Source organism: Hippocampus comes, unplaced genomic scaffold (genome assembly GCF_001891065.2).
Source record: "Hippocampus comes isolate QL1 unplaced genomic scaffold, H_comes_QL1_v1.1 scaffold122, whole genome shotgun sequence".
Taxonomy (NCBI): Eukaryota; Metazoa; Chordata; class Actinopteri; order Syngnathiformes; family Syngnathidae; genus Hippocampus; species Hippocampus comes.
This window is the reverse complement of record NW_017842059.1, coordinates 5,119,602-5,132,393: the sequence shown is the minus strand read 5'-3', so window position 1 is coordinate 5,132,393 and position 12,792 is coordinate 5,119,602. Positions and strand designations below refer to the sequence as shown.

The window sequence follows — 12,792 nt, the reverse complement described above, 5'->3', positions numbered from 1 at the left end:
ATATATTATTTTTATTTTTATTTATTTGGCCGCATCACAGAGCCCCACGTTGGCTACCCCTCTGGGCTGCTCAGTACAACAGGAATAAATAGTGGTCAGAACTTTCAAAGAGAGATTTCCCATTTCAAAACATCTTGACATCTTGAAATCCACGCTGCAGGTGAAATGTGGAAATACAAAATCTGGTGGCAAATCGTTCATCGAAAATGCTGGTTTGAAAATGTGACTTTGACAGACCTTGTGAATTGAAGTTAATGCCATCTTCTTGTCTTCACTGTTTTTTCCTTCCCTCCAGCTTCCAATCAAAGTTGGACACCAGAACACTCACACGAAAATCAGCACAGAGCACAACAAGGAATGCTTGATCAACATTTCAAAGTACAAGTTTTCACTCGTCATTAGTGGCCTCACGACTATCCTCAAAAATGTCAATAACATGGTAAGTTGTTGTCCTTATCTTATAGAAGGGGGTCCAGACAAACTTTCAAGTCTCCAGCCCAGATTATACATATTTTTGTATTCATATTTCTTGTTTTAGCCTAACCAGGGTCCTACATTAAGCCTTTTTGGGTGCTGCCCTTGTCCGGCCAACATGAGCCAAGTTGAGTTGGCCTTGTGTTTTGTATTTTTTTTTTTAAACTGATACAATACGGTTTTAGGCCTAGCGATTCAAAACAAAGCGATATACTGTATCGCTTTTTTGGACCGATACAATTCGATGCGATAAAGACGATTTCCATTCAATATTTGATCCTGTAACAATGGCTTTTGTGTAAATAAAGCTATGCTAATCCAAGATAAATCCAAATGAAGACAATAGAATGCCATTTTATTGGATTTTATATTAAAACCAATCCCAGTAAGCAACGTTGCTGTCACAACAAGCTAGTTCTCTAAATATTCTCGCATAAACACAGTGAAACAGAATCAGTTCACTTTTTATTCACAAATTTATGTTATCAGAATAATATGGTTCTTTTTAGGCATCAAAACATCAATTTAAACAAACCCTTTTGATGAAGTGCTTAATATATCTGAACAATACTTGATTCTACAATCTCTTTTTGTGGCAACCAAATAATATACAAAAAAAACAACAACTCTATTTTCACATTAAATATAGCTGCTGCTGTGATAGTTCTGTTTAAATAACAACTGTGTGTAATAGTAAACAGTTTTTCCAAAGGCTTGCATATTCATTCATTCATTCATTCATTCATTCATTCATTCATCTTCCGAACCGCTTGATCTTCACTAGGGTCGCTGGGGGTGCTGGAGCCTATCCCAGCTGTCTTCGGGCAGTAGGCGGGGAACACCCTGAATCGTCTTGCATATTCTTTTTCAAAAAATATCAGCTGGTCTACACAATCCAGCAGCAAGACACTTCTTCTGCGTGCTCCACAGCCACTAATTCTTTGACCACGAGGAGATTTGTGGTCAAGATTTTGAATAAATAAAGCAGCAACACCTTTTTGGTATAGGGGTGTTCACACGGCAACATTTGCTCCGGTGCTACGCCAGTGCTGCGCCAGTAGAGCGTTCACACGTGCAAGGTTACACCGGTGTAACCCCTGAAAACAGTTTACTAATTTTTAAACCACCTCCCTGAGATGGGTTAAATTTGCTCCGGAGCAAATGCTCGTTTGCGGGGCAGCACCGATGTAAAATGGTACGTGTGAATGCTACAATTTGCTCCGGAGCAAATGCTCGTTTGCGGGAAGGGTGAGTAGCCTCGCTATGCATGAGAAGAGTTGATTACATACGGCAAGAATGCGTTGCTTTCGTGCTCTGTTGTACTTCCGTCATGTGTTTGTTTAATAACGACACAAGACATGGCTGGTAACAGTAGCAAGCTTGCCTCTTGGGTTATACAATCTCAACTAGAACAGGGGGGCGGGGGGGGGCGAGGCCCCGAAGGTCGGGGGGCGGGGGGGTAGTCCCCAAACGTCATCTTTCTTTTTGTAGGAGACTGGACTGTCTCGGAGATGTTTGTGTAGTTTGTTCCTTTGTTGTGTGTTCACAACCCCCCGCCCCCCATAGAATTTATTTTGTGATTTCCTCTGTTGATTTTCTGTTTGGCGCATTATATATTTGCTTTTCTGAGTGTCATTGAAGTCATCGTTGATTTACGTTTTCGGGGGGCGGTCACTGAACGCCTCTCGAGCAGAAGGCACGGAGACCGAGAAGGAGAAGGACGTGCCTGTACAGCAGTTGCTTGAGTTGTATGTTTTAAAAAGAACCAACGCGACAGCTCTTTTTGTTTTCTATCGTTTTGCTCTGCTGCAGAAACTGCTGTGTGACCGCAAGTGGGGCCGCACCGGCGCTACGCCGGAGGTAACACGCTCAGCGGCTTTGTACGTGTGAGCGCTCCACAAAATTTGCTCCGGTGTAAAATATATCGCAACAAAATACATCGGTGCAGCACCAGAGCAAATGTGTGCTGTGTGAACACCCCTTATGTTGCAATACCTTGTATGGTAGCCACGGCTGATTCATTCATTCAGGGATTTTTTTTTTTTTTTTTTTTTTTTTTTTTTTTGTGATGCCATGGTGACGACATGTTCCCGTTACATTTCCCTTGCCGTTTGCAAAGCCGATACACGGCAACCGCCTTGTCGAGATGATCTCCTTGCAAATTTTAGTGTTTCCACAGAAACCCTAGCATTGCTTGGTCTTAAAAATCTCCCCCTCCCTCGCCACCATGATATTTGTTAATCTCTTTCGATCTATGTTGCGTGCTTGATGTCAATTTCTGGCGCCGACCGTACATGACATACGCAAGCAAAAACCAAATACAAGCCTTTTCAAATTAACATTTAAACCTTAATAAAAAACAATAGGACATTGGGAATTATGCGTATTGCATTTATTTGTTAATTGCATTGATTAAATCGATCAGTAACGCAAAAGAATTCTCTTGTCGATGAGTGGCCAGCATCAATGTGCACAATTCCAGTGCCTATCAATGTCGCGAGATTGTGGGGCCGACACATCTATATAGATAAAATAGATCGTTACACCCCGAATGTTCATGATATCATACGATAATGGTTATGTCTTAAAAAATATGACTTCTCTGTAGTTAATTTTTGGTAAATGTTTGTAAACTCTAAATGAATATTTCAGATTTAATGTTTTCCAGGCTTTATATTTTGTTTAAACCATTACTTAGGGTTGGAGAATTTAACATGATACACATGCAAAAAAGTGTTTGCATCAAAGTAAAAAGATCAATAATGATTAATCACTTTAAGTGAATAAAAAAGCAGTGTATGCAGTAGCAGTGAATAAAAAAGCAGTAATGTTTTGGTTTCAGCATATTTATTTCTGAAATGTGTACTGTTTTTTTTTCGGTTTAGTGGCACAACACAGTCGCTTAGTGGCCCGGGGCCACTGGGCCGCTGCTGATTTAGAACCCTGCTTATCTGAAAAGCATTTTCGGACTGCACTCATCATCCCAAAATGGCACCTTTTGATGGTATGCTTTGAAAAACATACAATATAGTTAGTTGCCTTGCGCAACCACTTTGACACATGTTAAACAATGCAAAATAACGGGTTTTATCTGCTTGTTGGACTCTACAACCACTGAAATGAATATGGTAATTTTCTGCATGGAAAGTCCACCGCCTCTGTCTTAGAAATATCAGGCACACTGTCTCTCTGTGACCTTTCTGGTTTTTCATTGTGGTAATGATAAAGGGACCCTAAACAGGAATGGGACGCTGATTGGATACAAATGCGGAGACTCTTCAGGGTCTACATCATCCCCGCTCCTAATTATTGACTCTTTGTCTTTATCCCATAGCGAATATTTGGAGAAGCATCGGAGAAAAACCTCTACCTCTCACAGCTCATCATCCTGGATACATTGGAAAAGTGCCTGGCTGGGGTGAGTTCCTTCTCATCAAATCTTGCCATCTTCTCTATATATAGTAACTTTTGAATCCATACAAATAAAAAGAATTTGATCATGTTCAGCTGTCAATTGTTAATTAGTAACTTTTTGATCTCAACACCAATATTTTATTTTTAGCGGCAGGCAAAGATTTCATGGTGACCATGTCCTGGTTGCTCTGTCTGCACACACTACTTCCTGATGATGGTCTCACACTGTGATGACACACTAACACAGAGTATAAATCAATTACAAGCTAACAGGAGAGTACTGATTGAAAAAAAAAGATATATATCTATCCATCCATTTTCTGATCTGCTTATCCTCACGAAGCTCGTGGGGGGTGCTGGAGTCTATCCCAGCTGTCTTCGGGCAGTAGGCGGGGGATGCCCTGAACTGGTTGCCAGCCAATCGCAGGGCACACAGAGACGAACAAGAATTCTCGCTCACAATCACACCCAGGGACAATTTAAAGTGTTCAATTAACCAACGGTGCATGTTTTTGAAATGTGGGAGGAAACCAGAGCACCCAGAGAAAACCCACGCAGGCACGGGGAGAACATGCAAACACCATACAGGAAAGCCGTAGTCGTCATCGAACCCTGCCATCTCTGCAGTGTGAGGCCGAGGCACTTACCAGTCGACCACCGGGCCGCTCTCTCACTCTCTCGCTCTTTCTCTGTCTCAAAATTTTACTAATTTATTAATGAGTTGTCATCTACTAATTTAATGCATAAATGATTGATTTTGCAAGCAGAGGACAGTCACCACAACTCCCCGTCCACCTACACATTGGATTGCACTGAACTGACTACATAAATTCTTATTTCATTGAAAGTTTTTTTTGCAGAACGAATCCAAGTCTCTATTATTGAACTTCAGGATTTTGCTCGGTTAAGGTACTACAGTACATTGACTATTATTTTAAAATACAATTATTTTCTTTCTTTGAACTTAATATGGTACAAGTTTCGTAGGGCTGTGCACAAATTGGTGGTGACCCATAATTGAGTTTGGGTATAATACAGGGGCCTTAATAAAATTTGATCTATCTATCTATGAAACACACACACACACACACACACACACACACACACACACACACACACACAGTATGTATATATTTTTTTTGTGTTATAGGGAAAGATATTGACAGGCGTACTCACTCACTCATGTACTCCTTTCTCAGCAATCCAAAGACTCCCTGCGCCTGGATGAGACCATGCTAGTCAAACAACTATTGCCTGAGATTTGCCATTTCATCCACACGTACCGTGAGGGCCATCAGCATGCAGCTGAACTCCGAGCTTCAGCCTCAGCTGTTCTATTCTCTCTTAGCTGCAACAATTTCAATGCTGTTTTCAGCCGAATTTCCACCAGGTACGTTCTCCTTGTCAGATTTTTTCTCTTGTTTCAGTGTAAATTTCACTGTTCGGGAATTGATAATTCGTGGCATACAGCTGTCCGCATCTGATGTCAGTGGACCATGGTGGCCATACGGTGAGTTTGTGTCTCTTTACAGTGAACCCCCGCTATGTCAGGGTTCATCTTTCATGCTCCCGCAGCAGTTGTTTGAAGCGGACTTTTCAGTGTTTATGCAATATACTGTATTATTATTACTATGATGATGATTATTATTATATATTTCTGTCTGAATTTAGAGTTGTGCACCTTCAATGCAGTACTGTACCACATACAACACATACAACACGCAAACACTTGGTTTAAATGCAAGAGAGCAGCTTCACAATAGGTTGATTAATCTGGGAGCACCAGGCCCTCATGATCAGACGATTTAGCACCGATTTCCAGGGATAGATGGTTAGAAAAAGAGCCATGAGTAGATTTTTTGAATTTTAAATGTAATACCGTAACATACAATTTAAAATATGCATCCTCCTTCGGTGCTGCATTGAATTAAATGCTCGTAAACCTTTAGTTAACATTATTCTTCTTCTTCTCCTTTTGGCTTGTCCCTTTTAAGGGGTCGCCAGAGCGAGTCATCAATTTCCATCATTCCCTGTCCTCCGCATATCAACTCGCATGTTCGGTTTGGCAAAAGTTTTACGCCGGATGCCATTCCTGACGCAACCCTCCCCATTTTTCCGGGCTTGGGACCGGCACTGGGGAACAGTGTACTCCCAGGGGAGGGCACTGCTCCCCAGTGGCTGGGTTTTAGTTAACATTATCCTTGATTAAAAAAAAAAATCATGACAGAAATTACCTTGAATCAAAACCAGATTTGTAGATCAGTGCAGCTTGTCGGGACTCGATCATAACTACAGGTTTTGACTATCTTCTGAAATGTTCTGACATGCATGAAAGAGACAGGGTGTACATTACATGGTCACATTTTTTCATGGTCGTTTGTGTGTGCGTGCATGTGATCGTGTGTCTTTTACTCAGGCTACAGGAGCTGACGGTGTGCTTGGAGGACAATGTGGATGTTCATGACATCGAGCTGATGCAGTACATTAATGTGGACTGTTCCAAGCTAAAGAGGCTGCTCCAAGGTTATACACTCTAGGGTTTTAAGGCTAAAGATTTGCATGATTGGTCTCTGGATTGTGTCAAGTTTGATGATTTTCTGATGTCTATTTTCTTGTAGAAACTGTTCTGAAGTTTAAAACGCTTAAAAAGCCTGCACAGCTCGCAGTCATCAACAGTTTAGAAAAGGTAGGTTGTTCCTTTGTGTTCTGTTGAGCTGTTGTGTAGGTGTAACAGCTTCTTTTGTTTCATGAATGCAAGTGCCCTTGAGTTTTGTACCAATGTGAACATATTGTATTTCCATTTTGACACATCAAATCAATACTTAACACTTCTGGCCTTGAAGCAAACGGTCATAAGGACCCAGCCTGGGACTGCAACCTAATAGAACCACGGTCCATAATTACAATTATTTTAATGGGAACTCCGTTCCTACACCGGCGACCCAGATTTGTACATTAACTTGGAAGACACTGTACTTTATACGAACCTACTTCAGTAATGCATTATTACAGTTAATGGATTGCAATGACTTCATAGCCAAGCCCAAAGGCGTCGCAACGGAAAAGAAATTATTTTAGTCAAGGTTTCTATTTTGACTATAAAACCTATGAAAATATGAATTGGTAGTTTCATTTCATTTTTGTTAGTAAGTGCTCATGGTATAAGCAGGTTAAACCTCTATGATGTACAAATATTCACGGATTCTCATTCACAATTATCAGGGAGCATTCTATGCTGCATATTTGTTCATTCCTCCCCATTGTCCAATTACTCCCTGAAAATTGGGCATCAAACCTGACTGACCTATGTGCATCTGATCATTTATGATCCTTGACTGAACTCATCATCAGTAGGAAATCCTTTTCCAGTCTTTTTACCCCGAAGTCCGGCAATTAGGGTCTGGAAAAACTGGAATTTTGAAATCTCAAATGTGTTGGAACCCAGAACTTTAACACCCCATGTAGAAATGGTTGCCAAAAATCCTCACAGGAAAATTCACACACAAAGTAAATAAACTGATTCTTGTTCATCATGTGCACAATCTGCTTTAACTTTTTCTTGACAGGCATTTTGGAACTGGGTTGAAAATTACCCTGATGAATTCACCATGCTCTACCAACGACCTCAAGCAGATATGGCAGGTACAAAAACAATTGAGAATGCTTATTATTATTTATTTATTTTTTTTATAGTACCAGGGTTGTTAGGAGCCTGTGAAAAGCAAACATGCGTGTACAATTACTGCTCATTTAAATGCATTGCGGGGGCTGGGGGGGAAATACTTAAATCCCCCAAATTCTAATTCTAAAAATGCTAATAAACATTCTACAAAAATGTTTTCCACGAAAAAACGGGTATAACTTGGGAAAGAAAATCATCCAACCCACCCAAAAAATATTTTAAAAAAAATAAGGGGAGCTTTTTGGATGTGATATAGATCTTTGCTTGAGAATGCTCCAAAGGTGAGATGGGTTGAGATCATGGACCGGTGGGGGCCACACCAAGAATTTTTCCCCGTTTATGCCCAAAGCAGCCAATGATGCTGAAGTCTCCGTTGCAGCATGAGATTGTCCACGGATGAATGCTGTGCAAACCTGAATGGTCAAGATGGATGGAATAGAAGCAGGGCTGGCCAACCCGCGGCTCTTAAGCCGCATACGTCTATGCCTCGTTTCATTCGGCTCTTCAAGCCCTATTCACTAAACTTTGCAGCGGCACCGTCAACCTCATTTATTGTGTATGTGGTGAGGGGCAGGGAGCACAGAATGGAGCGTTGTTGGGGCAGTGCTAATATCTGCCTACAATGGCAAGTCACCTCGATTTAAAACCTCTTCTATTTAAGAGCTGCGTTGTTGTGACGTCAGGGAGCATTTCCAATATGAGAAAGGCTTGTGAGAGATTCACTACTATTTTGGTGGACTTTTTGACAAGTAACGGCATGAGGATAATTGAGGAAGCCTTACTAAATACAGTGCAGTTACTGTATTAACTATGAAAGAAACATCTTGTCTCTTCTTCCTCCTCCTTACAATGAGTAAAGACTGGGCAGTGAAAGATGCTCATTGGTGCAGTCTGCTCGTGTATACAGGGTTCCTACACAAGTGTGGAAAGTATGGAATTTGATTTGAAAGAAATCCCAGGTCTGGTATAGAAAGTCTAGAAAATGGAAACTGTTGATGGGAAATACCACATACAGTGAAATTCCTCGACAACGAAATCATGTTTGCAGCAAGAAATTTTTCACATCAGGGGACTTTTCACTAGCAAATTTATCTCAGATTCGAATACACACACACACACACACACATATATACAAACATATGTGTACTCTTTATTTTTATTTCAATAGTGCATAAGTATGAGCATACACTTATTTGACACTTCATCTAGCCAGCATAGAAAGAAAAAAAAGGAAAGAAATTGCGAAATTTACGATCAGCCTTCACTTTCACTTACATCAATTTCTTGCATAATGTCTTTTACTTTGCTTCCTCCATCTTTCATTTTTATTACTTTCATCCTGTCTTCAAGCGTTAAAGCTTTTCTTTTCTTCACTTCTTGGTTGGCAAAAGTCCGTTTTTTTAGCCATTTTAGCAATGCAACGTTCATGCTGCGTCTGAAACTATCAATAACAACTACTTCCTGTACTATTGCGCAAGTGTAAGCCACTGTGGTGTTTGCTGTTGCCGTTTCCGAGCTAAGCAGTAGGAGTCGCAGTAGGCTGAGGTTGGATCAGACTTTTACGGAAGGCTTGTTTTCGTTGTACTGTAGTGAATCTCTTTGTGAGGCAAGGGCAGAGAAAAAGATTTCGTATAATGCCACAGGGGGATTTTTCGTTGTAGGGGGAGCAGAAAAGTGGGAATGGTTTTAATGCATGAAGATTTTTTCATACTAGGGGCTATTTTCACCCAAGTAGGTTTCGTTTTAGAGGAGTTTCAATGTATTGTTTTGTGATCTCCTTGTTGTTGTACTGTTCTTGATTGCGCTGTCGCTGAAGGCATCAAACCTGCACCCAGCCGACCCGGACGGAAAAGCAGACCCTTACGTCGTCATTCAACTCGGCAAAAATGAAATCAAAGACCGTGAGAACTACATCCCTAAACAGCTGAACCCCGTCTTTGGAAGGTTGTATTCTCCACCATGACAGTTTTGCTGTCTAAAACACACACCGGTTGATATGTTCTACCTTATCGCAGGTCGTTTGAGATGCAGGCGACATTTCCTCAGGAGTCTCTGCTCACGGTGCTCATCTACGACTATGATATGGTGGGAGGGGACGACCTGATAGGGGAGACCCGGATTGACTTGGAGAACCGCTTCTACAGCCGACACCGAGCCACCTGCGGACTTCCAACCGAGTACAGTCTGTAAGTAATAGCGATTCCATCCTAGCATTTGAGTTTGGTTCAGCTTGTCACTGTGTAGTTTTGAACAGTAAAACCTTATCAAGTTTGCAGTTCAGGGTATCAGTTTTAGCGTTATGTTTACTAACCAGAGTTAAGTGAGGTTACCATTCACACATTTAACAATCAATAAAATCGCCGATAGACAGGTACACTCCGAGGTATATACTTTTTTATTCAAATATACGAGGATGATATTTTCACTTTTATTTGGTATGCATTTGTAGCAACAGCATGATAACATTTATTTGTTTTTATTTGCGTTTTATATTCATATTGATAATTCACGTTTTGTCTTGGATGATAAAGCACGGTTATGCATAATAAATTGTATGCATAATAAATATTCACTATCACTGTATGAGGTAAGAATCAACAGCTTTTTATCACATTTACACAACACTTTATGAATACAAGTCATGAACAAATCTTAAATATGGCAGGGAATGTGTTTACTATATTTAGTTTTGATTTTGAGCAGCAAATTTGGAGTTACATATTGGTGCTCACCAGGAATGCATAGGCAAAATTGCACAAATTTTCACTTGAAAGAATAGTGGCGATCTTGGGATTTTTTTCTGTTCAATTTTCAAACTGTGTAAATTTAATACACTTCATCTTCAGCATGTTTAGTGCCACTTTTGTAAGTAACCACGCCCCCGTCCAGGCCACGCCCCCGTCCAGGCCACGCCCCTTCCGCTTTTTTCATCACTCGCCATTGCCATGTATGTTTTTTCACATTAGTGAGTATTTTCACCCATGTAGGTTTCGTTGTAGAGGAGTTTCACTGTCATATTATACTGTGGTCTTGGTAAATATTCAATTCTAATTGTGCTCCCCAGTGTTATCAGCCCGGGTAATTCTTAGAGCCAATTTGTGTTGACTCGGGCCCGATAATCGTTATTAACAAAGTTCTATATGCTGAATCTCAAACTGATCTCACTTTTTTCTACTCTGTCTAGTGTTTTACCTATAGAAGCACATATTTTTCAAATATGAAGTACAGGTGTATGTCTGTCAATAAAACACCAAGATGGAATACTATAAAAGAAGCATAAAACAAAATATACCTTTACAATGGTTACAAGGTTAAGACGAAAACCCACACTAATCCTCTTAATTCTTACTATCCTAGCTTTCTTACATCGATGCATTATCTGAGCTGCTTAACCTCACGAGGGTCACGGGTGTGCTGGAGCCTATCCCAGTTGAGCTAAGCAGTAGGTGTGGTACACCCTATGTTTTTAGATATTGATAGTACTGAACCGACTGAGAGCTTCACACATCTCTCACCGTCTCACTGGTGAGTGTACAAACAAATGTGCAAAACCCCCCCAAAAAGTCATTATTTACTTTATTTGGTGATTACAGCACCTTTGATGACTCGGGTATTGCTGACACAGAAGCGGCACAGAGTTAACACCGGAAGATTTAAAAGGAACCGACAAACAGGTCTCAAAATACAACAGCTGAGCTCCACTAATAAAACACATTGTTAGAAATATATAATTTTTGGTAAGTTAAAAAAAAATGTATTTTTTGTAAGTTAAAAAAAAAATGTAGTCGATTGACAACATAATTTGATACACAGCAGCTGCCATGTTTTTGCGCATTCAGTTCATTCTGGAATGATGACATTTTATGGTTGCTGTCCTGTGCCGTGCAAAGCAAAACAATTTCAGAGTACTACTAACATCAGTGAAAAGCAGTCAAAAGGCTACACTTTGTGGCTTTTGGTTGTAATTTTCAATGAAGCGGGAATAAAGGAGGCCATGTAAGACACCATAGCTTTCCTAAAGAAAGTTAAGAAAATGTGGTAGGATACGGCTGGAAGAGTCCACCTGCCCAAAGACCTGCGGCTGTCCTCTCGTCATTTTAGCCCAGATGCGTTTGAGGTCTTTCATTGCCCTCAGCTCATGAGAGAGCTCACTGGTGTGTCTGGCTTTAAATGACGGTTAAAGCTAAATGTCAGTAGAGTTGCCACCTTTCAAATCTGGAAATAAGGGACACTCCCCACAGCGTTGCAACAAAACCACATGGGCGAAAGTAATTTGAGGGTTTGGCTCTCCAAAACCCTGAAATGCAGAGAATCATGTGTATTTTTATTTATTTATTTTTTTAATGACAAAACAAAATACTTTGTTTTAATTGACATTATTTAACATGTCATATTAGCCTTTGAGACCTGGGATCACTTGGTGGTCAGTAAGGGAGGAGAAGTCACGAAAGCATTTCGATGTACTTCAAGTTTAGAGTGCATTATTAGCAATGAACATAGTTATTTTTTTAATAGACTCAAGGAGTCTGAACCTGATCTTAGCCTATAGGCTATTAAAAGTGCTATAAATTCAACAAAGATTTGTACTTTCACACTTAACAATTATGAAACACTTAATGCTTGAACTTGTGCAGATAGACCTGGACCACTGTACTGTATGCATATAAAGTGCTGTAAATTAAACAAAGCCTGTCTGGGGATACATTTACAATACTTAAATAGGCTATAAAGTGCTGTAAATGTACATCTTCAAAACCCATGGTGCAGCCTGCCTGGTATTTAGTGTGCAGTGAGCACATTACTAGGCAATGATCATGACAGATAGTGACAGCGCAAAGAGGCTGGACTGCCTGTGTGCAGGCAGCAGTGTTGTGTCCAAGGACCGGCAACCCAAGGCCAAGGCCAAGGACTTGCCTCCGAGGCCAAGGCCAAGGACTTGGAAAATTTTCCGAGGCAAGGCCAAGGCCAAGGACTTGAAAAATTTTCCGAGGCCAAGGACCAAGGACTTGCTTCCGAGGCCAAGGCCAAGGACCAAGGACTGATTTTGAAACTGAGGCCTAGCCAAGGACATGTATAAAACACTGCTATCATACCACTTGGCAGGTCCTCATGATTTGCAACACCCCTCCATCATAACCCTTTGCACTCCCTAACGCTTGAATGAAGTGGTTTTATTCAAAGAGTAGAACAGTCAGGGTACGTGTTATTTATCCTGAGAAAAA

General features: G+C 40.6%; 1 protein-coding gene across 4 annotated transcripts in view; it reads left to right on the top strand.

Annotated features, from left to right (window-relative positions):
- nf1a (neurofibromin 1a) overlaps nucleotides 1-12,792 on the top strand; it is an 86,894-nt gene that overhangs the window by 3,954 nt on the left and 70,148 nt on the right. For all 4 annotated transcript variants that reach the window (XM_019861295.1, XM_019861296.1, XM_019861294.1 and 1 more), the window contains exons 2-7: nucleotides 296-439; nucleotides 3,809-3,892; nucleotides 5,088-5,278; nucleotides 6,305-6,411; nucleotides 6,507-6,574; nucleotides 7,455-7,530. In XM_019861295.1, coding sequence (XP_019716854.1) covers nucleotides 296-439; nucleotides 3,809-3,892; nucleotides 5,088-5,278; nucleotides 6,305-6,411; nucleotides 6,507-6,574; nucleotides 7,455-7,530 — 670 coding nt within the window. The remainder of the gene's footprint in view (nucleotides 1-295; nucleotides 440-3,808; nucleotides 3,893-5,087; nucleotides 5,279-6,304; nucleotides 6,412-6,506; nucleotides 6,575-7,454; nucleotides 7,531-12,792) is intronic.